The following is a 25,603-nucleotide window of genomic DNA, read 5'->3' as shown; positions in this document are numbered from 1 at the left end:
ATTAATAGGTGGATAGTGATTGAGGATGTGTATATGTTTAAAAGTGCACTGTGTAACTTTTCTGGTGGAGGGTATGCCACTTTTTTTTTTTCAGGTGGAGATGTTATTGCTTTGCTTGGTATGTTCCACAGTATGGCATTAAAAGGCTATTCAGCCTTTGTTTCATTAGAGGTGATTTTATTGTTCAGAAATACCTTTAAGAACACGCATTCTTGTGTGAACTGTACCTTGACCTGCTTGCCTCCATACAGATAAGTTTAATGCCGTACCGTGAAACATTCCACGCTGAACAATTAAGCACATCTACATTCTACATGGAGGCTTGCATGTGGCGTACCCTCCCAAAGAAAAGTCGCACTGTGCATCTTTAAAGCAACTTCAGTACTAGCAAGAGGTAGTAACAGATGCATTCTTTCTGTATATATTTTTTGTATTGTATTTTTTTGTTTCTATTTTGTAGTGTATTATTTTTGTCTTGTCTCTATGTTTCTTGTCTGCAAACAAAACAAAAATCTAAAAAAAAAAAAAAAAAGAAAGAAAGAAAGAAAAAAAGAATAAAGAAAAATTGACAATAGGCTTGTATTTATGTTAACCTGATTCAAATACTTGGTGGTGTATGTTTACCATTACAAACGACTATAGCTTGGTTGTGGCCTGCAATTAACATTATAAAAATAGTCACACTAAGTCAACATGTTGACATTCAACAAAATTCAAAAGATTAGAACTTGATATTTCCTTAGTTTGCATATATACTTCCTGGTTTGATCCCTGTTTAGTTCTTGTTTAATCCTGGACTATGCAGGTTCAGTTTCAGGTTTAGTCCCAGTTTCCTTGTGGTGAGTGTATTCAAATATAAAAGCCTAAAGATTTGTTCTGTCCCTTTTTAATTAAAACAAATAATGACTAAATAAGAAAAGCTGGTATGAATTTAAAATATATAGTGGAATTAGCTATAAAAACATTTGCAATCAATTTCCCCTTGTTGTAGCACTTTTTGAACATAGCCAATATCCACTGAAGTATCCTTTAGTTAAAGGGCCCATATTACACTTTTTTTAACGCAATTTTCTGATCTATGTTATAATGTTGTTTCCTCATCAAAGCATACATGGAGTTTTGTTTCATTCAAACATGTTTAACACACAAACCGTGCATATTTAAGTTCTTCTCTCAAACAGAAAGCAACCTGTTCCATCTTGTGCTGTCATGTGTTACCACAGGAAGTGCTCCACTGTGCTTTTAAACTCCATACACCTTCATTAGAATCATTTGGAGCATTTCAGCTGAACAAAAGGTAAAAGGTATCTGTTAACTACCACTTCACAGATGGAGATGTAGACACAGTAATAATGCAGGATTACAGACATTTGTGAATGAAATAAAACACAACTCCAGGTATGTTTTTGATAAGGTAACAACATTCAAACCTGGCTTAAAGCTCACAAGAGTCAAATTCACATAATACAGGACCTTTAACTTCACCTATCTTACTTTGATGCAAAACCGAAAAGAAGCGTGAGGCATGATGAGTGGCTGGTGAGGGGGCATATTACCTCCCATGGGGCCCTTCTTCAGAGGATAGAGTTTCAGACATTTTACTAACAGAGCGTTCCACTGAGGAAGCTGACTGCAGTGCGCTCTCACAATGGCAGCACAGCACCTGGCCCTGGTCCCTGCACAGGCACCCAAGGGTCACTTCCCCCTCAGAGGGAATGCAGACGCACTCCTGAGCCAGCCACGCGCACCCCCTACCCGTCTTGCAGAAAGGAGGGGGGGCACCAGGGGAAAGCACAGAGACAACTGAAAAAACATGGCTACAGGGAACTGTGGTGTAAGAGTTTGTCAGATGAGATGTGATAATCCTTAAACAGGTTTATATTACTATGCTCAGTTACAGTGTGAGGTGGGTATGTGACTGAATTAAGTTACATTTACATATTTTATTTTTAACATGATTTTATAATTGTATATTTTATAAATTGTCATGAATTATTGTTAAATATACTTGCATTGTAACTACTTCCATTGTAATGTTATCAAAGGGAGAGTCAGTGTGTACAGTATAGCAAAGGAGAAAATCAATCAGTTCTGTCAAATGGACAAACTCTTTGACAGAATTGTATTTCCCCTTTGCTGTGAATCCTACCTGAATGACTGAGGGATAACACAAAATTATACAGTATACTGTACAAAATCTTACTGATTTTTTTTTTTTTTTTTGAGTCAGTTATAAGTGTTTCATGTCCAAATAAATGGAGAGATGTCAGATTCCTTTTCTTAGCTTCCTCTGTCCAAACAAGAATGTATCAATCATATACCATATTTGTATAAGGTACTGTACACATTAAGGAATTATTTGCCTCATACAGTGCCACTTACATCCCCTAAGCAACAAAAGCAGTGAATACAGTATATTATGAAGTTAGACTTTCCAGGTTTCCAGTAAAACTACCATACATGTAACAGCACAATACAAAACCCCACTGCATTCACCTATTGACCATCTGTATTTAGTCATTATCACTCAACATGGTGTAATCCACTGAGTAAACACACACATACCCAAAGTGTGACACAAGCTATTACTCAGACTCAAATGATCAAAAATCCAAGATCCTTATTTGAATCCAGCTCCCTAAGCACCTGCAAACACTTGACCACCATTTCTTCATCGCTATTCTTGGCTCGATTTCAAATTATGCCCAACCGCGAACTCCAGCCACAAGCAGTCCGATTCCTTTAGTGTGATTCCCAATGCAAGTCTGGGTCTGGCCCAGATCCAGACTCCACGCGGGACTAACCTTTGCAAAAACACTGAGTCCTCCAAAGAATGTGGACAGAGAGACAGTAGAGAGGAAGAGGAAAGAGGTAACAGAAAAACATTATACAGACAGTGGTTGTGTCTGTGCCCCACATGCTAAATAGGACAGAATGACGGGCGTCTGGGGCATTTCGGACAGTTACTATGACAAACAGTGAGTGTAAAAATAGCTGCTTAATGGAGGATGCACAGTGGGATGCTTTACTGGCTGCATTCCTCTTGAAGGTGTAATCTATAGGAAGCGACTGGAGGTCCTGGAAATCAGACGTGTATGAGAAAATCTGACAGAAGTTACATTATTTATATAGTAAAAAATAAATTGGCCACACAGACATAATATTTGGATAGGTAGTGCCTCAAAATACATTGTGGTATACAAGCAAATACGTCTGGATTTGTGAAACAGCCTAAGGAGGGGGAAGCTTGCCCTCTAGACCTAAATTTGAGCAAGCAGGAAATGCATGGGGCAGTTAATTGGAATGGTGAAACTACAGTCAAAGTCTAAGAAGCTGTAAGAAAATTATATAGTAAGATCAAGTACATAGGTTGGCCTGCTATGGCAAACCATAAGATTCAGTGCTTTTCTGTATAATGTAGATCTGCACTCAAACACAGAGACTTTTCCCCTCCCATTCGTCCTATTGGTTGATCTTCTGTCATGCTCTGAGTGACAGCTGGATTTAACCAATCACCGTGAAGTATGAACTCTCAGGTTAAGGCTAAGTACACTCAGAAACTTAACTACCTTTTATATTTTGTTGTAGAAATCAGCATTTCTAGTTTATAAACACATCATGTATCACCACATGACATCACAAGGTGTTTTCTGTTTGAGAGAAACACTGAGCCTAAATATGCAGTGTTCATGTGTTAAACATGTGTGAATGAAACAAAACTCTAGGATGACAAACAACATTATAACACAGAGCAGAAAATAGCAGCATGATGGTGTTAACATGAAAATTATGACCAAGGCTTGAAAGAAGAATACATTATTTATAGTTCAGATCACCAAGAAACAAACAAACAAACAAAAAACTATTAACAGGCATGTATCTGATCTTATCCATGTTATGATAAATGTTTTTTACATTTTGTGTTGTATGGTAAAATCTGAGAATCTAAGAAAAAAACTAAAAACTAAACTTAGACTGGTGAACTTTTAGGACACAATTGCATGACACGATCCCAGACAGTTGTTTCTGTGTCATTGGGCAATATCACAGCAAGAGACGGACTCAGTGGGTGGGGCTAAAAGTTTGAATTGAAACATTCTTGACTCATGGTTTTCGGGTACATGCTTTTAACCAATCATGTACAACAAAACTAAACAAAAACAGAAACTTACTTAAACCAAATGGGAAAAACACAGATTACATGATTACCCCTTGCCTCTTTGGATCTTGTGGAGATGTTGCCAAAGCTCTTATTGATTTCCTGTAACACAAGCATTTACAGGGACGCCTGTGTATCAGCTGAGGCTGGATGACGCACCAGGTAGAGTGCATCTATGTCATGAGTGTTTTATGATGATGTAAAAACAGTGGGAACCTCAGCGGGGCCCTCCACACCCTCCACACCCTTCTGCTCACTTCCTGCTGCTGGGGTAGGACAGAGATAGTTTAGCCTGTGGGACTCTGATTCTTTCTTCTTTTATTTACCACACTGGGTTACACTTAGTAAAAGAGCTAAAGAAGTTTTAATGGCGGTGAATGTACAATGAAAAAGTTAAACTCTTGTGAGCTTTTAATTGTGTTAAAACATTGTTGCCCCATCTGTTGCCACATACCTGGAGTTGTGTTTTGTTTCATTCACACATGTTTGACTAACCCCGTTTTCTGTTTCAGAGAAGAGCTCAGCCTAAATACGCAAAAGTTGTGTATTAAACATGTGTGAATGAAACAAAACACAACTCCAGGTATGTTTTTGATGAGGAAACAACATTATAACATAGATCAGAAAATAGCCTAATATGGATACATAGGCTATTATTGTGAATTAATACATGAATTTAGACCCTGCTTTGTTATCTGTAAGACAATGGAGTTGCTTGAGTCCATGGCACAACTTATGTTAAAGATGCACAATGTAACTTTTCTGATAGAGGGTGCACCACCCACTTGTTTACATGGATTGCTTTGACTGGAATGTTCCACAGTATGGCATTAAACTTGCCTTGGTGTTTTGATGTTCAGAATTACCTCGAAGGACATGTATTCTTACTGTGAATGTCATCGCCTTTTCACAGATCTGACCTGTAACTTGGCCAGGTAGATACATTTAATGCCATACTGTGAAATAACCTTAATCCTTAAACGTACACTATGTAACTTTTAAAGGTAGGGGGTTCCCTACTTCCTTGTCTCCTTGGAGATGTTGTTTCTTTGCCTTGAATGTTACACAGTTGGGCTTTAAACATGTCTCCCTTGCATTTGTTCAATTACAGGAGTTTTATAGCTCAGAAATACCTTAAATAACACAAATTCTTACCGTGTGCAGGCTTGCTTCTGCATAGATCTGACCATTAACCTTACTTCAGTGTGCTTAACAAGTTTATTTCCATATTATGGGACAATCAAGGCAAAACAGTAGTATCTCCATGGAGACAAGCAGGTGGCAGACCCTCCACTAGAAAAAATTACACAGTGCACTTTTAAACTCTAACCTTGTCCTGGGTCATTCTATATAAGGCTCTTTACTAACCACAACTATTTACACAGTCATGCACCAGGCACTGCCCAAAGACACAACAACATTAACTAAGACACTCATGTTTAATGTGTTTACATAAGTTAGTTTGTGCAAATAGCTATGAACCATGCTTGGCCACTTTCAGACCACATCATTTGTTTGCATTCACACTTCCACATACACCACATCCCAACAAGTACTGGACCTGGGCTAAAACAAGACTAGACCAGGACTAAACAAGGACTGAAAGAGGCCCAAGCCAAGCCTAAATCTTAACCAAACTGGGGTCAAACCAAAGTGTAAACACATGCTAAAGTTGACACCCACATACCAAGACTTAAGCAACTCGGTTTCACTGCTTTCTTAATACACTTCCTCTTCTGCATTGACAGGGTCGCACATCTTTGCACCTTTAGGCATGTATTGATTACCACACAGTGTCAGTGCACTTTCACAGAAAAGAGGAGGAAGTGGTACAGGCCTGTAGAGCCAGATCCTCATATGAAGTCATCCACATTTACTTAAAGGGTTCGTATTGCACTATTTTCTCCTCTATGTCATAATGTTGTTTCCTTATCACAAACATACCTGGAGTTGTGTTTTGTTTCATCCACAAATGTTTAGCACAGAAACCCTGCATATTTAAGCTGATTTCCTCTCTGAAACTGAAAACTCTCTGTTCCACCTTGTGAAGCCATGTGGTACTACAGTTAGGGCTCAACTGTGCTTTAAAACTCCATACCCATTAATTAGAATCATTTGGATGACTTCAGTCCTGGAATTGCCAATCTCTACTAAACAAAAGCTAAAAGGTAGTTGTTAACTTGAAAACTACCACTACATGACATCACAAGGTAGAACAGAGCATTTTTGAGCTTTGGAGATGTAGATAGACTGATAATAAAGGGTTACTCAAACAAATGTGTGAATGAAACAAAGGTATGTTTTGGAGACAGTAACAACATTCTAACATGACTAAAACCTCACAAGAGTACATTTTGTGAAATATAGGACCTTTGATAAGCATTTTATTCCACACCCTACTTTTATGCTTTTGAAAGTTGTTAAATATTAAGACTACAGTTACATTGTCATGCCCACACCTGCCTTTATCTACTACAATCATTTTTGCATCTGAGCCAAAACTGTCACAGATGCTTGAGTCATTATTTAGCTGAGACTTTAAGTTGACAGCTACTTTTAACCATTTGTTCAGTAGAGATTGGCTATTCCAGGGGTGAAATTATCCAAATGATTCTTGTGAAAGTGTATGGAGTTTGATTGTGTGTGAATGAAACAAAACACAACTCCCGGTATGTATTTGATAAGGAAACAACATTATGTCATAGATCAGAAAATAGAGTTATATGAGCCCTTTAATCATCCCTTTATAACAATGCAGTATAAAAGTATCAGTTAACAATTATACCATCTGTTTCTATGTCACTATTTCAGTCTTTGTTTACATAGGGGGACAGTAAAGAGGATGGAACTCCCAGCCAATCCAGTCCAGCTCACATGGCCAAGGGGAATCCAGCAAAACTGTATAGCACATGGCTACAGTTTGCCAAGAGTCAAGAAAACATAGATATGCAATGTTAAATTATAATAAGAAAGATACAAACGTTGCATGCATAAAATACTTAAAGTGTCAAAATAAAAAACAATGATAATGGATAATGCTCTACCCAACTTCACAATGAGAAAAACTGCATGCATTTAAGTGTAGCCAATATATGAGTCTTGAAAATGGTACAGAAAAACTATAACACACACTAAAAGCCAAACCATAATTTCTTTGAGCTTTGGATCAATATTTTACCCATTTGGCACCGTTTTAACAAAACTTGTTCATTTATCTTACGAACCAACCAAACTTTCACTACTGCAGTTGTATAAACTTCTGTCATGGCATTCTCCATTCAAAAGCCCCATCTGTGTGTCATTCAATCTTACAAAACTTTACCACGCCAACATTAGCCTCACTCAGAGACAACCTCTTCTACTTCGTGTTACGACAAGTGTTAAATAACTTTTTGGACAACAGCTGTGCGTAAAAACACGACAAAGAACGTGAAAAAGGTCCTACCAAGATAGCGGTGTAGGTGAAGTTGCCAGGGACCGGTTGCGCGTCTCCGGTGCACCACACGTCGGGTTTACGCAGGGATCAAGTCGCGGCTCCAGAAAACTTTGTTGTGGATTGTTCCGCGCGTAAGTCAAAGCGCTTTGGAGAAGAGTGATGCCGTTTGCCGGTTACTTTGTCCCACTACAGGAGGAAGTTGACTACGTTGAGTCACAAGATCCCGCCCCCCTAAAAGCATTCCTCCCTCCCTCTCTTCCCTCTGTCTCCTGCCACTTCAAACGAGTCAAGTCCAGGCAGCGAGGGCCCGGTGACTCCAGTCCACTTTGCGCTAATACAATCAGGGCTATTGGCTGCACACGGGCAAACTGCGTCCCTGAGAGGCCTTTTGCGTCGGTCCTGTCTCTTTCATTAAATATAATTCAATTTTGCAATTCGTTTTAATAAAGAGCAAATCACAGACAAATGTTATCTTATGCAATGTGATGCATTTGAGTCCTGTTTTGGCTTATTACACAATTATAAAATCTGAAATGGTAATTACGACTGCAATTGGCGAATTAATTAATTATAACAATAGATTGTATATATAAACAGATATAGATAACCTGTTAATCACTATATATTCCAGATAGGAAGTGAGCTTGGGTGCGCTTCCAGCTATATTGACTCCAGTTCACCTTGTATTGAACATTGTTGTGTTTTATTCACTGCGTTTGTTTTACATGATCATGGCATTTTTATTTTGCCATTTTGTCCATTAATCAATTCTTATTTGTAATTTGAACTCATACTTTGCAACTCCAAACCTCCCCCGTAACTGCTAGTCTTGTGAGCTTCATTTGACTGGAGCTAGACGCTATGAGGGACGTCACACTCCCTTTGGCCACTTCTTTCCAGGGTCTATAATTACAATTAGGCCATTTTAGCAGATTTTATGGCAGCCTACTTCAAATATAGCTAGGCCTATACTTAATTGTAGTTACTATGCAATAAGAATAATGTCATATAATACAAACTAACGAATACATAATCTGTACTGTACTTTACCACTATGTAACTTTTCAGGTGCAGGGTTTGCCAAATGTTTGTCTCAATGGAAATATTTTTTTCTTTGCCTGATTTGTTTCACTGTATGGCATTAACTTACCTATCTGGCATTGATTCAGTCATGTTTTTGTTGCTTAAAGTAAGATGATCTGACTGTAACTTGGCCAGGTGGCACTGCTTGCTTGTCTCCAGGGAGAAAGGTTTAATGCCAAACCATAGACTGTATAAAGAAGTGGACTAAGAGAGTCTGACATCATTCAGCTCCAGTCAAATGAAGCTCACAGAGGCCGGCAGCTATAGGAGCGAATTTGGAGTGGAGTTCCATATTAGGAATAGGAATTGGTTTACAAACAAAATAGCAAAATAAAAAAAATAGGGTCATGTAGAGTTTGTTAATATGAACATTTTACAACCAAATGACAAGGCTCACTGCAGCAGTTACAGAGAGAGGTGACGTTTTCTCTATACAAAGTGAATTGGACCCAGAGTCAATGGGACTGGAAGCATGCCCATGCTCACTTCCTATTTGGAACACAGTGGATAACAGATTAGCTATGTCCATATACATACAGTCTATGTGCCATACTGTCAAACATCCAAGACAAAGCAATAACATCTCCATGGAGATAAGCAGGAGATGGACTTGGATCATCCACCAGAAAAGTTACAGAGCACGCCTTTAATATGCAAAAGAAGTGCCCTTGGTTTTGTTTTTGCTGCTTTTTCTTTGCTCCAATTCCCCATGCATGTTTGAACTTTATGGACTGTGGAAAATCTAAAATGGTCAAACGCATGATCTAAAAGTAAATGATTATAGGACATTGTGGGCTTTTAACTATTGGCCATGCCCAAAATGAAGTAAAACTAATAAAACGGCAAAATACATAAATATACCAATTACGGGCGGTAGCAGCATTGTATAAACTTGTTTTCAGACATCGAGACTACGCAATAGACAACAAATAGACATTACATACAAATATGTCATAGCACAATTAAATTACCACTAACTGAATCATCAGATCTGAATCCAAATGGAAAACTATGTGACATTTTAGACCAGTGCTCCATTTTAATCCAAATATAACAGACCACGAGCTGTTCTGGCCTCAGGTAACACCTTATGAAACCTGCTAACAGAGAATGAATGGAGAGCTAGACCAGTTGCTAGGTGAGGTAATAGCAAAACATAGCTGGGGCCAATTTGGTGTTCTTTCCTGGATCGCTAACATTTAACATTACTAGTACTATTTGGTAACTACGCAAAAGACTTTCCCTGGTTTATTTTATTAGATAGATTCTTCTGCCATGCCTCGACAGGTGGTAGTGACGCGCTCTCTGATGCAGCTGGCAAGGCTCATATTTAGAGATATTTGGGCATGACATAATTTGAGTCAGTAGCATTAATCAGTGTAAGTCGGCAGTAGTAATGGCTGTGCTGTTGACAGAAGGGCTGGGGACTGAGTTTATTATGCTGAAAATGAGTCTAGCCAAGAATCTGTGAAAATGTCTTGGTTATGTAAATGATTAGGCTCCTAAGTTTGGCGTAACTGAAAAACATTATGAAAATTGTTTTAAAGGACCCGTATTACGCAAAATTGACTCTTGTGAGTTTTAAGTCATGTTATAATGGTGTTACCTCATCAAAAACATAGCTGGAGTTGTGTTTTGTTTCATTCACACATGTCTGAGTGACTCTTTATTATTAGTTTGTCTGCATCTCTAAAGCTCAAACAGCTCTGTTGCACTCTGTGATGTTATGAAGTGGTGGTTTAACAGCTACCTTTAACTCTTTGTTCAGTAGAGATTGGCAATTTGAGGGCTGAAATTATCCAAATAATTCTAGTGAAGCTGTATGAAGTTTAAAAGCACCATGGAGCACTACCATGACATCACAAGGTGGAGTAAGAATTCAGCTTAAATATGCAGGGTTTGTGCGCCACATATGTGAATGAAACAAAACACAACTTCGGGTATGGTTTTGATGAGAAGACAACATTATAACAGATCAGAAAATGGTGTAATATGGACCCTGCATACATACTGTAGATACATCATAATTAAAGAAGCTTTGTGTAATATTTCTGGTGGAAGTTCTGTCACCTTGTTTACATGGAGATGTTTTTGCTTTGCAGTGTGACAATAAATTCAGCTGTATCTCTGGACAAAAACAGGTGGCATTACCAGCCTAAGCTACAGGTCATATCTACAGAGAGGCTCACAGTAAGCATGCATGTTTTTAACATATTCCATAAGCAATAAAAACACCTGTAACTGAATAAATAAAAGATAGTTTTAAAAAGGTTTAATGCCATACAGCGACATATGACATCATGGCAAAGCAATAACATTTCCATGGAAACAAGAGAGCAGCAGTCCCTTCATCAGAAAGGTTAGTTAATGAACCTTTAAAAACGGAACTTTACTTTCAGTCAGATGGATTTTGAACTATAAAAAGTTTTTTCTTCTTTTTTCAACAACATAAAAAAATCATCTGCCTCCCAGTAGCCACACAGTAGAGAAGATTAGGGTTATATAAAGAGACAGCCCCTGCAGTATGGAAATCTATACTGCTAAATTCACGTCAGTTTGTAAAACTAATGGGATTAGTGACAGCCACTTACCCCCTCTAAAAGTAATCTAATGAAAGTAATTTGATAACTGATTTGAAAAAAAAAAGAAGAAAGAAAACATACATTCAAAAACCTAATTATAAAAAGCATGAACTCTTCCCACTAATTCACATTCCTGTTATTTAACCTCATTTTATATAAACAGCACCTGAGTCCATACGCACAGTCCTCCAGAAACCAATGATGTTTGATGATGTTTTGGTGTCTGTCCCCAAAAGACCTGTTTATCTTTTTTACTGTTAGATCACAGTTCTATGGACTAAACATAATTTTTTCTAGATAAAATATTTTGAAATATCATTAGATTACTAAATCCTAATCTGATTATAGGAAAAGAAAAAGTACTGTGGTTGCTTGTATTTATGCTTTTATTTTTGCCTATTTTATTTTCTGAGAGTGCGCCACTGTGTTTTTAAACTCCATACACTTTCACCAGAATCATATGGAAAATTTCAACTCTGGCATTGCCAGTATCTACTGCACTGAAGATAAAAGGTAGCTGTTCACTTGAAAATTGCCACTCCATGACATGACAAGGTGGAACAGAGCAGTTTGAGCTTTGGAGATGTCGACAGACTGGCAGAGGATTACAAAAACGTGTGAATGAAACAAAACATAACTTCAGGTATGTTTTTCATTAAGTAACAGCATTCTAACATGGTTTAAAGCTCACAAGAGTCAGTTTTGCTCATTTGCTTATTTATAGGTAAACTTTGTTCTCAGTAGGTATTAGAACATTATCATATTTACTTAATGACTTACTTACTTCTCATCTCTGACCTCACGTAACTTGTAACATATGACCCGACCCATGTTTTTGACGGTCCTGTGACAGACCAGTGTCTCCATAGCCCCTCAAAGCCTTCATTATGAATTCTAATTTTAGCCTGTGAGGCGTTGTCCCTCCGTCACACTGCTGCAGTAAATTAGAGAGAGGTGCCTCCGTGCATCACAGCTAACATCAAGTAATGAGCCCTCCACGAAAACAGCTCTCTTCTCTTCTTTTTATATCTCTCACATGAAGGTCATCTCTGTGCACACCAGTCAGAAATTTAGCATGGTTGTTCATTAGCATTAGCTCCATAGAGAAGCTACAGTCGAGATAACAAGCTGGCCAATAAAGTACAAAACTGTTTTCTGTCTGTGTGAACATTTGTGTTAGATAACGGTCACGCTCGGCTAAATTAAGTTCTTGCTAACCTTTCTCCGAAATCTGAAACTCCTGATGACATTTACAGTAATGGATACCCTCAGATTTAAATTAGTTGTGATAATGTAATGAAAATGAGATAGAAAGTGTGGGGTGATCAGAACATACAGTCGGTTAAACTGGAGGAATAAGAATTTATTTATGGACAAAATAGCTAAATAAAGACACTGGGCTCATGTAGACCAGGTTAATACAAACATTTTAGGACCAAAATGATGAGGCTCACTGCAGCAGTTACAGAGAGGGGTGACAATTTTCCAGTGTAAAGTTAAATGGAGCCAGAGTAAATGGAACCGTCCCCATGCTCACTTCCGATTTGGAACACGGTGGCTAGAGGGTTAGCTATGGCCATTTATACAGTCAATGGCTTAACTACATCCACCCATCCATGGTAAATTTACTTCGGTGATAAATATACTGTACTCCCATGTAATCATTGTTTCTATTGTCAGTATGTGTATTGTGTGCACTGGGTGTGTGTGGTGTGAATAATAGTCCTTCAAATACAAACTGTAGCCCACAGTCACCATAATGAGGACTGTCACAGGTAGCTTAGGCCTGTCACAGTAATTACTATATCATCTTATCGACAGTGGTGGAATAAAGCCAATGTGTGAAATACTTTTACTTTTTACTATTCAAGTACATTTTGAAAAGGGTATTTTTCATGGGATACCTTTACATTTATATGAGTTTTTTTTTTTTTTTTTTTGCTCTGGTATCTGCACTTCTCGCTGGCACAGCCTAGTGCCTCCGCTGAATTTAATTTCTCTCCAGCAACTAGGTCAGGAATCAGAATACACTAGACAGTTTGCAAGAACCCCGGAAGTGCGAGTTCAGGCACCAGCCAATCAGCGAAGAGCCATACATTCTGTTTTGGCAATGGCAACGTTTCCTGAGAACGAGGGTTTAAAGTCAGAACAAAGAGAATGTTTGGTGAATTTTATCAAGGGGAAAGATGTTATTGCCCTACTTCCTACGAGATTTGGGAAAAGCTTAATATACCAGTTAGCCCTGTTAGCAGCACATTATATACGTCACCACCAAATAGCAGCGATTGGTTAAATAAAAAAAGTACCCGCCTACCATTAAGTGAACAAATTCTAATGCTGTGAGGCTACTGTACTTCTACTTAAGTAATACAATTGAGTACTTCTTCCAGCACTGCTTATACTTCAATATATAAAAGCTGGAACAATACATTTTGGGGCTCAAAATATCACAGGTACTTTTTCTGTTCAATAGCAGGGAGGTTTTTGCCATTTATGTAATAAGGTATGATTAGAATTGTAGCTGGTAAAATATATTATTGGTTCATTCTGCTATTTATTTGTTCCAGCTTAGGTCTTTTAATTATACTGTCTACAAAAAAAAAAAAAAAAAAAAAAAAAGGTTTACTGGGATTCTCTTGCACTTGCTTTGTTGAAGTTGAGTTGAATGTCCCTCAGGAGCAACAGTCTCTCTCTCTCTCTGTCTCTCTCTATCGCTGTCTGTCTCTCTGTCTGACTCTCTGTCTGTCTCTCTCTCTCAGATAGTTTCAGTATTATCATTTACCACAACACTTCTCTGTAGCAGTATATCTTGTTTCAACATTTGTTATCCTGACAGGCCTATGGTATATTTAACTTTAAAAACTATATTGTTGCACATTAATACTGCAGAATAGAGAGAAAGGGTGAATTAATGTGTTAAAACTCAAACATAATTTATTGTCTACCAGCTAAAATAGCGATGTGCATCCTGGAAGCTCCTGGGCTTCATGTTAACATTGTCCAACATTCTCCAAATATGGTCATGTCTCACTTTGAGCATCTGTCCATCTCCACAGTCTCACACTTGCCTTGGAAGCATCCAGGAGCCGACCCCAGACTTGTAATCACTCTTAAGTAGGCATTTTCAAGCACTTACACCATGGAAGACTCTAATTTCCATGAGCGATAAAAGCTTTTCAACAGCACACTTGAGAGCTACATTTTGACTTCACTGCACGGCTTCAATTACCCAGTATATATAAAACAAGTCACTAATATATTTGGGCGAAATCTCACACATATAAAGCACATTCCTGGTGGTTGGTGAGTTTGGAAGTTGCTACATGGGGAGAAAATGGTTGTGTAGTGGTGGAATATCATCAGTGGTGGATGAAGTACTTAAATTTGTTACTTAAGTAAAAATACAGATACAGCGACAAAAGGTTACTCAAGTAAAAGTGAAATGAAAAAATATACTTAAGTAAAAGTACCTTAAATTAACTTAAAGAGTAAAACGTAAAAGTTTATACAATTAAAAGATGAAATGTAGCGATTTTGATAAAGAATTACGGTAAGCTGATTTTAAGAGATTCAAACGTGATTTCTTAATTTTTCTAGCTGTGTTTGTGTGTTTGCTGTGCTCAACATTGGGACTGCAATTCAAATTAAATGTGTTAAAAATAAGTCTCAGCTATTTCAGCAGGTGCCACACCATAAAGAAAAGTACTTTTTACTTTTCAGGCCAGATTTAAAATGTAGTGGAGTAGAAAGTACAGATAAATGTTTTCAAATGTAGCAAAGTAAAAGTAAAAAGTATCCACTATAAAATTGGCTTAAGTAAAGTACGGCTACCTAAAATTTGTAATTAAGTATTGTACTTTTGTACTTTGTAACCTTCCACCAGTGAATATTGTTTTGCATCAGTTGTGGAAGAAGTATTATTTTTTTTACTTAAGTAAAAGTACAGATACTCAAGTAAAAGTAAAAATATGAAAGTACCTGTTTAAAAATGTGCTTAAAGGTACATTGTGTAACTTTTTCTGGTGGAGGGTCCATCAAATGTTTTTCTTCATGGAGAGGTTATTGCTTTGTCTGGAATGTTTCATAGTATGGCATTAAATCTTTCTATCTTCTTGGGAGATCAAACCAGACAAATTTACAGGTCAGATCTGTGGAGAGGCACCACTCACATTCATAATGCCTGTTCTTCTAGTCATTTTTGAGCTATAAAACCACCTGAATAAATGCAAAGTATCTGTTTAATGTCATACTGTGGAATATTCCAAGCCGATTAATGACATTTCCATAGAAACAAGAAGGCGATGAACCCCCTACCAAGAAGTTATATAGTCCACCTTTAAGTATAAGTACAGATACAGCAAAAAAAAAAAAAAAAAACTCAAGTAAAAGTATCACATGAAAAAAGTATTAAAGTACCTGTTTAAAAATTTAAATAAGCAGTTAAAAGTATTTCATGCAGATTTTGATGTCAGCTGAACTGATTTCTAAGCCCTTACACCATGGAAGATACTCTAATTTCAATGGGCGATAAAAGCTTTTCCTCAGCATACTTGAGAGCTACTTCTTGACTCCAGTGCACAGCCTCGATTGCACAGTATATATAAAACAAGTCACTAATATATTTTAAATCTCCAGCCGGGATAATAAGCACTTTGCGAGCACTTAATCGTAGATGAGTTTTGTTTTACAAGAGTCCGCGGTCAGAAGCTTAAAGTGAGAATCCCACCCAGAACTGCACCTAGTCCTCCGCTGACAGCTGGCAGGGAGAGGAATTTGGAAAGGCATTCTGGGAGTAGCCGCTACCAACATTTTTAAAGGCTTAGCTCTGAATTATTTAATCCATGTTTGGTGTAACGTGAAGGGGATACAGCTCAGATGGAGGCCAGGCGTGTGGTGCTGGATGGACATGCCAAAGCCTTGAGAGTGTCAACAGTGGTATTCGGACAGTTGTACTAGAGAAAAGTAAATAAAGCTGCACACAAGGGCATTCCTATAGTTTTCACCAACAAACTCTTGTCCAGGGTTGTACTTCTAGGGAATTCTGGTAGATAGTGATACTATCTGTGGTAAATATTGGACTTTCACCTCAGGGGTGCACTATAGTACAAATGTGTTATTCTAGTAAAGTATTGGCAAATGTTATGTCTGCACCAATCCATCTTTTTCTGTTCAGGCTGATAGGGACAGAAAATGACACTTAGTAGTATTTCCTTAAAACACAGTTAACTTAATACACAAGAGATCCACTTGTGTTATGGAACTGTTAATTATCCTTCAAACCACTACTGAACTATTTTGTATTAATAAACGTTCTAGCATAATGAGATCCAATTAAAGGCTCAACCAGGTTATTGCCTGAACCAAATCGGTAGTGGTACATCCATAGAAAATGCAGCATGAGACAATGTTTTGGTCTTACTTAGAGGTGGGCAGATAACCAAAATAACAAAAATATTGTTAATGTAGTTTTGAAGATACTCCAGCCTGGAGCATCTGTTCTGGATGCGTCCCTGGGGAGATATTCCGGACATGTCCCATGGGGAAGAGACCCCGGGGAAGACCAACGACACGATGGACAGACTATCTCCATCTCTGGCCTGGGAACACTCAGTCCTAGAGAAGGAGCTGGAGGAAGTGTCTGGGGTGAGGGACGTCTGGGAGTTTCTGCTCCCCCACGACCTGACCCCATATAAGCAAAAGTAAGTGAAAGGATGTTTTGAAGACAAGCTAAATTTTAATATCATGTATATCTCATTATAAAAAATACTGCATAAAAAGTTGATTAAAAATTGAAATGGGTAAAAAATGCATGTAAGCTTCCAAATAACAATTAAGTGATATTTCTACACTTCTCACCCACTACTCATGGGTAATTTTACAGTCGTATCACATTTGTCTGATACTTATTGTTATATTCATTTTTGACTGTATAATCTACTGGTTATTGAAAGTGTTCAATGCTAATAATAGAAAAGAAAACTGAAAGAATAGAAAGATAGTCTGCTCTGTACCGTGGCAACTTAATATTATTGTAACAATTTAGATGTAGCTATACAACTTTCAACACCTGGAGAACCCACTCAATGCACCTGCCAACTCACAGACAGAGAGGGGGATTCATTTAACACCTGAAGCTAAATTCTTATATGTAACCACCATTCTTTCATTAAAAAATATTTGGGTTGCGTGGACGCTAATCCACAAGAATTTTACCTTTCAACAAGTAAGTAAGTTCTCTCATACTTTGACTACAGACATACAAACATTAGCACACCCATAGTAAATCATATGACTGCATATTTCTGTCAGCAATTTCATTAAAGGTCCTATATTATGCCAAATTGACTCTTGTGGGTTTTAAGTCCTGGTATGATGCCGTTACCTCATTAACCCAAAGTTGTGTTTTGTTTCATTCACACAGGTTTGAGCAGTCCCGAATAATTAGTCTGTCTACATCTCTAAAGTTCAAAATGCTCTCCACCTTGTGATATCATGTAGCGATAGTTTTCAAGTTAACAGCTACATTTTACCTTTTGTTCAGTAGTGATGGGCTGAATTTATCCAGATGATTATAGTGAAAGCGTATGCAGATTAAAAAACACAGCGGAGCACTTCCTGTATTACCACATGACATCAAAAGGTGGAACAAGGAATGTTTTCTGTTTGAGAGAAGTACTCAGCCTAAATGTTGCAGAATTTGTGTGTTAAACATGTGTAAATGAAACAAAACATAACTCCAGGCATGTTTATGATGAGGAAACAACATTATAACATAGATATGAACATAGGCTACGGTTTGTAGTATTTATTGTAGTTCCTTAACTCAGATTCTCATCCTGATCTACTAAATTTAGAAAACACTTAAAATGTATTCTTGTGTATGTAGTTTGCATCATGGCCTTTATAATGACCCTCCACTACTGCACCAACCTCATGTGGCTCCTCAAGCATGACACTCTTAATGATTAATACGATTCTAAACAGGAAAGACTCCGCTAAGTTAAAATGCAGACAACTTTTAACCCGTAAATCCTGGCTTGCTTCTTGAGTGTGCTGGTTTAAACACATGTTATAGTATACAGAGATTTGGACCTTAGGCTTAAAACCTTCACGGCAATGATTAGACAGTAGACTGATAAACAGGCCTATGACATAATGTGGAAACACTGAGCCCATTCACAGACCTCATCACCCGCAAAACATCCAGCGTGCTGGGCGAAATCTCACACATATAAAGCACATTCCTGGTGGTTGGTTGGTGGGATGGGGAGCTGCTACAAGGGGGGAAAATGGCTGTGTAGTTGTGGAATATCACTCTGTGTTAGTTGTGGAAGAAGTACTCGATATTGTTACTTAAGTTAAAATACAGATACAAAAAAAAAAAAAAAAAAAAAAAAAAAAACTCAAGTAAAAGTACCACATGGGGAAAAAAATCAAACAGTACCTGCTTTTTTCTATAGATATGTTTTTGCTCTGCTTAGAATGTTCCGCAGTATGACTTTAAACAGCTCTACCTTACATTTTATACAATTACAGGCATAGGCATAGGCATTGTGACTGTGAGCAGGGTCACCTCTCCACAGAGAGGTCTTGGTCTGGTTTGGTCTGGTTCATGAAGATAGAAATGTTTAATGCCATACTGTGAAACATTCCAGACAAAGGAATGGAGAAAGGCATTTGACGGACCCTCCAAAAGAAAAAGTACACAAAGCACCTTTTAAAGAGTAAGTATTTAGTACAGATTTTAAGGTCCTATAAGGCTTGAACTGAATCAGTTATTTTTTGTAGCTGTTTTATTTGTATAGTTTTCTCAAACAATGAACTTGATTAAAAAAATTAAATAACAGCCTTTTCAGCGGGTCTCAGACAGTAATAAAAAATACTGTGCATATCTGAAATGTAGTGAAGTCAAAGTAAAAAGTATCCACAATAAAATGTATTTAAGTAAAGTACAGATACCTAAAAGTTATACTTAAATGCAGTACTACTTTTACCTTGTTACTTTCCATCACTACTCTGCGTACCTCTCTTTTCACATGTCCAGACTGGAGGAGATTAGGAGACTGAGTGGTGCCTTCTTTTGCTGCTTGCTTGAAAAACCGTGTTGGAAAGAGGATGGTGTATTTCCCCAGAGAAGAGATGACCCCATCGCCTTGAAACTTCCTGTACTGTTCCCTAGAAAGAAGATAGCATTTAGAAAGGCAATGCAGATGGATAAAAGGGCAAGCCGTAAATAGAGATAGACCAATATGGGTTTTTTTCATGGTGGATGCCGATACCGATCCAGACAAAGCAATGGCTGATCAGCTCTGCCAATATTTTTGGACTGATATATTTAGGTAATCTTCCCCAAATTATGGAATAAAAATTTTGTGCAAACTCATCCACAACCTCTTTATACTACAAATTGTATAGAGTCTAGTGTACTAACATTTTGCAGTACCCTCTTTGAACTAAGATATTCAAACAAAGCTTTATGCATTTATCTTTCATGCATGTTTAGGCAACTGTTTGGGCCTTTGATGAAGAGTTATGGCCGATCGCTGATATGCTAAAAAGGGCAAATATCGGCCATCTATCGACCAGGTTTAGACATAAATGCTGCTGCTTCCATTTTCTTATAATATATGTTTAAAAGGCATTCATAGACTTACAGAGAAAATATGGATTTAAAGGTGCACTATGTAGCCTAGCATTTTGGTGGAGGATTTGCCACCTGCTTGGCCTGTTGGTTCCACAGTATGGCATTAAAGTTATCTATCTTTAAGGAAACAAGCAGCTGACGTTACCAGGCAAAATTACAGGTCAGGTGTGCGAAGAGGCGACCCAGAGTAAGAATGCATATAGGCCTATTTATGGGCAATAAACATAGCTATGATTGAATAAATGTTTGACAAATAAAACAAAAACAATACCATATTGTATCCATTGAGAAAAGCTGGGGATAGACACCTCCACAGAGCACCTTCAAATGTAACCTAGAATAAACAGAACAGAAACATGAAAAAAATTACATATTTTCAAGTCTTAAATCGTTTAGATGTTTGGAGGGGAAGTGCTCATCTTGCTGATCTTTTACAAACATTCATTGTTGCATGGAAACCTCGTTGTAATCAAAACGGTAAAGTGATTGCAAAATATGTTTATAACCTCAATACCTATGTCCAGAACGTTTAACTTCACGAGAGAACGAGTCGAGATTTCTTTCAGCTGTATCAAAAAAGTAATACTGCGCCTCCCCCTAGTGTCCAATGTACGTATTACATGGCAAAATAGTCTGCTTTAAAACTACTCAGAATATCAGTTGTTGCGTTTAACTTACACTGCATAAAACACAGATTTTTAAAGCACTAAAACTATACAACAATTACATTTATAAACGCTAACCAGAATAATTATGTGGCGAATCTGCGGAGAGGAACTACACCGGGCAGGAAGTGAAACCCACGTGTGCCAAAGCATCAGGATAGCACAGAGCTGCTAAGGAGGACTGGAAATGCTTATAAATTCGTTCTAGGAACTGATATAACTTTCTTTGATTTGTACTTGAAGTTCTCAGACGCGTTAGGCAAAATGTCGTCGTTCAGGAAAGCGTTGAAATCCCGACAAAGAAACCACCATGAAAGATCTCAGGTTTGTTGTTGGTTAGCATGCTAGCTCTGGTCAATGTAAATAAATGGCAAATGTCTAAAAAGAGCTATAATGTCAACACGGTTTACTATGTCATCTTTTCCCATCAATAGCCTGGTTTTCGAAAACATCTGGGATTGTTGGAGAAGAAGAAAGACTACAAACTTAGAGCAGAGTAAGTTCATAAAATGTGTCCACACTTTATGTATTGTGGTGCTGCTGCTGCTTACCTATTGATAAGTGAGTACTGCATCATTAAGTTGCTATTACTAGAATATATCAAAACTGTTGAACTTCATGGTTTGTTTTAAGTAAGCTTTGATAATAGGCGATATTGTAGCATCTCTATTTATTTATTTATTTATTTTTCAGAACAGTTGCTTAGTTGTATCATCTTTATTGGAGAGGAGAGACAAAATTACCACAAGATTGTGCACACATGAGAATTATCATTTTAATCATGTGTTTACTATTGGATTGTATAAAAAGTACTGCTAGAATGGCACAAAAACAATGTGAGTCCAAAACTGAATCACGCAGTTTATCCATTAGAAATTATGTTAAAATTTCATCTTGTCTCGTTCTCATGGATCCAATCTTGTGTCTCGTTTCATCTTGTGGAAATTATATCTCAACCCCTCTCTTTATTATCTCAATATGTCCTACATTGTTTTCAGGTACAGAGTAATATAGGAATATAAAAGACTAATTGTGTTTTTTTCTACAGTGATTATCATAAGAAGCAGAACACACTTTCTGCTTTGCGGAAGAAAGCACTGGACAAGAATCCTGATGAGTTCTACTTTAAAATGATCAACACTCAGCTGAAGGTTGGAAGCAATATCACAGTCATTCTCTTGTTGATCAGCCATTGCGGTCTGGTTCAAAGCTTCACTTCATGTTTATGGTAGGATGGAGTACACGTAGAAAAGAAATCCACTGACGAAGAGATGACAGAGGAACAGAAGAAGATGATGCGGACACAGGACATCAAATATATAGAAATGAAGAGAGTTGCTGAAGCTAAGGTGAGTTCAGTTCTTCTATTTTGCAAACTCCCTGAATAAATACTATCTGATGCTTTGTTTTACTTAAATGCATACTGTACTTTTCAGAAAATTGAGAGGTTAAAAGGAGAGCTTCATCTTCTAGATGCAGACAACAAACCAAAAAACAAACACACGTTCTTTGTGGATTCAAAGAAAGAAGGTGGAAATTTTTTTTGTCTTCTTGGGCATCTATCTTTGCAGTTCCTGATTTGCCAATGGCCTTGCCTTCTGTTCTGGTTCAAGATCAGTTCAATGTTTTTGGTTTTGTTTTTTTAGTGCAGTCATTTGATTTGGCGACCCACCTCAACACTATGCCTGAGCTGGTGGACAGAGTGTTCAACCGGCCAACTATAGACACACTGAAAACCAAGCACATCCAAGGAGCTGTAGATCCTCAAAGTGTGGAGGTGAGTAAAAAGAAAAGGAAATTGCTGTTTGTTTGTTTTTTCATTAAAGTCACTCAAGGACTCAAGGGGCTCAGTAGGTTCACCCATAACGCAAAGGTTGCAAAGGTTGGCTCTCACCTGCACATATTGCAGCTGTACCCTTGGGCAAGACACTTCACCTTGCCTCCAGTGTTTTAAACTGCTGTTTCAATGTGTGTGTGTGTTTGAGTGTGAATGTGTGAGTAGCTGGGAATTGGCCCTAGGCGTGTTTGCATTTGAGTCATGAATGGTCATTAACATGCATTGCCCCAACCATGTGAATAATAATATATAACATAATGTATATTAATGTGTTTGAATATTTCTTTCCACAGAAACTAACTAAACAACGTAGGCACCAGTATAAAATCCTTGGCCAGAGGATAGACAGAGAAAAGAAGATGTTTGTCATTAGTGAAAAAATTCAGACCAGAAAAGACCTGCAGGTAAGACAAAAGATGGCTCTAACTGGAATATTAACTTTTAGATGTTAATATATTTACAACTTAATATAATTTATAACTTTCAGATGTTAATATATATCTTTTTCATTCAGGATAAAAGAAAGAAGATTAAGGTAAAGAATGAGACAAAAAATTCTGCAGCTGTTTACAAGTTTGAAGCAAAGAGACAGCGCTGACCACAAAGACTTTCGATGGCCGTTTCCATGCAATGTTTGAATCAACAAATAGTGTTGCGTATTACACATGTTATATTTAGTAATCCTGTTTTCTTGAAATAAAAAATACCTGGATTTCCTGATATAATATTATTACTTTGTACATAAGCAAGTGCACAGTCAGATTGTTCTTTTTTTTTTGTATATTGTTTTGCTGCCAGTAGGTGGTATCAGTGTTCTAAAAATACACTGAAGGGACAAATAGGCAGAAGAAATGATTGTAATAATAAAGAAACTAAAATAAATTCACTGTTTTTACATGGATTAATGATCACTTTAAAGTACACATTATGAAAGTACCCCACAGTAAAAGTGCAGGGTTAAGACTATTTAAAAGCTTATGTTTGTTTAAAATTGTGGAATTAATCGGGAATATGTTTAGGATAGACCTTCCCCATTTCCATCTAAATTTTGTTTTACTTTATTTTTTCTGCTTAAACTTGTAAATTCTAACTGATGTGAGAAACACTGGATGTAGCTTTTTTATACACACCACAGATGTGAAGACACTGCCTCCACATCCGCTGAAGGACACTCTTTTGTGGGCTGCATCCTTCAAAGACACAGCCCTTGACTTTTGCAGATCATATTCAGTTTGTACAGCAAATTTCACAGAAGACCTTCTCCACCATTTCAGAGCAACAACTAAGGGCACTGGCAGTTCATGACAGTTATCTAAATCTGTAGTTAGGTTATCTTTATTTAAACTTGTGAGGCAAATGCAGCTGTCACTAGGCCTTACTCCTTAAATGTCAATATGGCAAAACTGCATGGATTTTCTATTGTAATGTAATGTTAAATAAATTATATTAGCTGATTTGGCTTTTTGTTAAATCTTGCCATCATCTACTATTAGTGTATAAATGGTACAATGGCCTTCGCCTTCTATATATAATGTAAAATATTATAAATTATATGCTGTTTCAATTTTGAATGACAAACTGATATTTCTAAGCACATCATATATTGGGCAAGACACAACTGAAAAATCATGAATCCTCTTGCAATAATTTCACAGTTTTGGGTGAAAGTTTCAGTGCTGAGAACATAGGTAGAGGGATTCAATTTTAGAACTCAGTGCTGCTTCCTGGATTTTTGTACTTTTTCTTTTTAACTTTTTCCACAAACTGCTTCTTGACTGATGTATAACTGTGATAAATATTTACTACAGGTACTAACTCACCAAACCAAGTAATAATGAGAAAAACATGAAAATACAATTAATTCACTATAGGTTCACATTTTGCTGGCAGTTTAAATCGTCGTTTAACAAAATAAAGGTGTTATTAATTATTTTTATTAGTCCAAACATAATTATTGTGTAATTTAAACAAGTACTGGCCTGTGGTTACTAAGAACTGTTATGGAATTCATCTATGTATTTCACATCTGCTGTCCTTGTCCAAACAGGAAGTAATATTATAAACTTCACAAAAACATAAATACTAGAAAAAACAGCACAAGATTTTTTGTTAAATCTTAAACATGTGTTCAATAAAAAAAACGTCTGTACAGTTGACAGAATTGAATTTTTTGCCGTGGATCCTACCTGGAAGACTGAGGGACAAACATAAACCTTAAACACAATTATGTTAACTATGTTTTAGAGAAATGTGTAGTCTAACCTGTCAGATGCACTTTAATTTGTTGTAAGTTATTTGGCCTATTGAATCCCGGTTTTATTTAGATAAAATATGTATTAATTTTTCCAGTGTATAAACAATTTTACACTGACACCACCTGCTCTTCCCATTCAGAAACTCTTCGCTCCTCTTAAACCCAGACTCTCCCCCTGGAAGCCATCAGTCTCTGTCATAAAAATCAAAGTTTATTAGCTCAATATACAGTATCAAAACGTCCATAAATCCACATAACTGTACAACCATCGGCATGTAGAGAGCTCCAGTCAGCTGTACCATGTCTAAGTGTAATTACAGCTTTCATCTCATCCTGTGTAATAGACTCACGGTCCAGGAGCGGCACCACTGACCTGGGCCTGATCGATCACGGAGGTGGCACGCGCTTCATAAACAGCACCCATCCATCAGCCTGTCCTGGGACCCACTGCAGTAGAGAGGGGAGAGCCAGGCCCGGAAATGTCACCCACCTGCCCCCCCCACCACCACCGCCAACAAGAAGAGAGGAGAGGGGAGAGGGGGAGCAGGCTGTGAGGCTTTGGCCCAGACGCTGCTGACCAGACCAAAGGTGAGCCAACATCCAGACAGGGCAGAATGAGGGAAGAGTAATGGTTGGTGTTCCTATGGACCACTTAAGCCAATATAAAACTCAATACAAAGTGGAATGTGAGAAAGTCTGCGTATATGCAAATACAGTGTAGAATTGATAGAGTTTGTTTTTGTATCTGTCAGCCTATAAAGTAGTAGTAATATAATGTACCATATGTCAAGGCAAGAGAAATACATACTGCATTCTTTCAAATAAACTCTCTTAAAAGTAGGACCACATTGGGTATACAATAGTACAATAGGAAAAACTGTTTATAGTTGGGTTTCAGATGACATCACAGTGTTCTACAGGCCAATAATATGTAACACAGATG

The 25,603-nt window shown here is 37.5% G+C and overlaps 2 protein-coding genes across 2 annotated transcripts in view; one reads left to right on the top strand and one right to left on the bottom strand.

Annotated features, from left to right (window-relative positions):
* The window catches only part of fhl3a (four and a half LIM domains 3a), a 66,119-nt gene extending 58,346 nt beyond the window's left edge, over positions 1 to 7,773 (bottom strand). Inside the window, exon 1 of the mRNA XM_020940307.2 lies at positions 7,605 to 7,773. The gene's annotated coding sequence lies outside the window, so the exon portion shown is untranslated. The remainder of the gene's footprint in view (positions 1 to 7,604) is intronic.
* A 12,919-nt stretch (positions 7,774 to 20,692) lies between these two features.
* On the top strand, positions 20,693 to 23,860 carry utp11 (UTP11 small subunit processome component). The gene is made up of 8 exons (XM_020940481.2): positions 20,693 to 20,893; positions 21,004 to 21,065; positions 21,618 to 21,720; positions 21,802 to 21,918; positions 22,006 to 22,099; positions 22,216 to 22,346; positions 22,700 to 22,810; positions 22,921 to 23,860. The coding sequence occupies exons 1-8, from the start codon at positions 20,834 to 20,836 to the stop codon at positions 23,002 to 23,004; spliced, it is 762 nt and encodes a 253-aa protein (XP_020796140.1). The 5' UTR covers positions 20,693 to 20,833; the 3' UTR covers positions 23,005 to 23,860.
* The last annotated feature ends 1,743 nt before the right edge of the window (positions 23,861 to 25,603 follow it).

The sequence above is a fragment of the Boleophthalmus pectinirostris genome, unplaced genomic scaffold (assembly GCF_026225935.1).
Source record: "Boleophthalmus pectinirostris isolate CB_2022bp ecotype Guang Dong unplaced genomic scaffold, ASM2622593v1 HiC_scaffold_6, whole genome shotgun sequence".
In the NCBI taxonomy this organism is placed as follows: domain Eukaryota; kingdom Metazoa; phylum Chordata; class Actinopteri; order Gobiiformes; family Gobiidae; genus Boleophthalmus; species Boleophthalmus pectinirostris.
This window is presented reverse-complemented; position numbering and strand designations above follow the sequence as displayed.

Excerpts from the sequence above, each read along its gene's own strand:
- utp11 (XM_020940481.2), top strand. The coding sequence starts at position 20,834 with ATGTCGTCGTTCAGGAAAGCGTTGAAATCCCGACAAAGAAACCACCAT. Across the intron at positions 21,066-21,617 it reads GACTACAAACTTAGAGCAGA|TGATTATCATAAGAAGCAGA; the intron begins GTAAGTTCATAA and ends TTTTTTCTACAG. Across the intron at positions 22,100-22,215 it reads TGTGGATTCAAAGAAAGAAG|TGCAGTCATTTGATTTGGCG; the intron begins GTGGAAATTTTT and ends TTGTTTTTTTAG.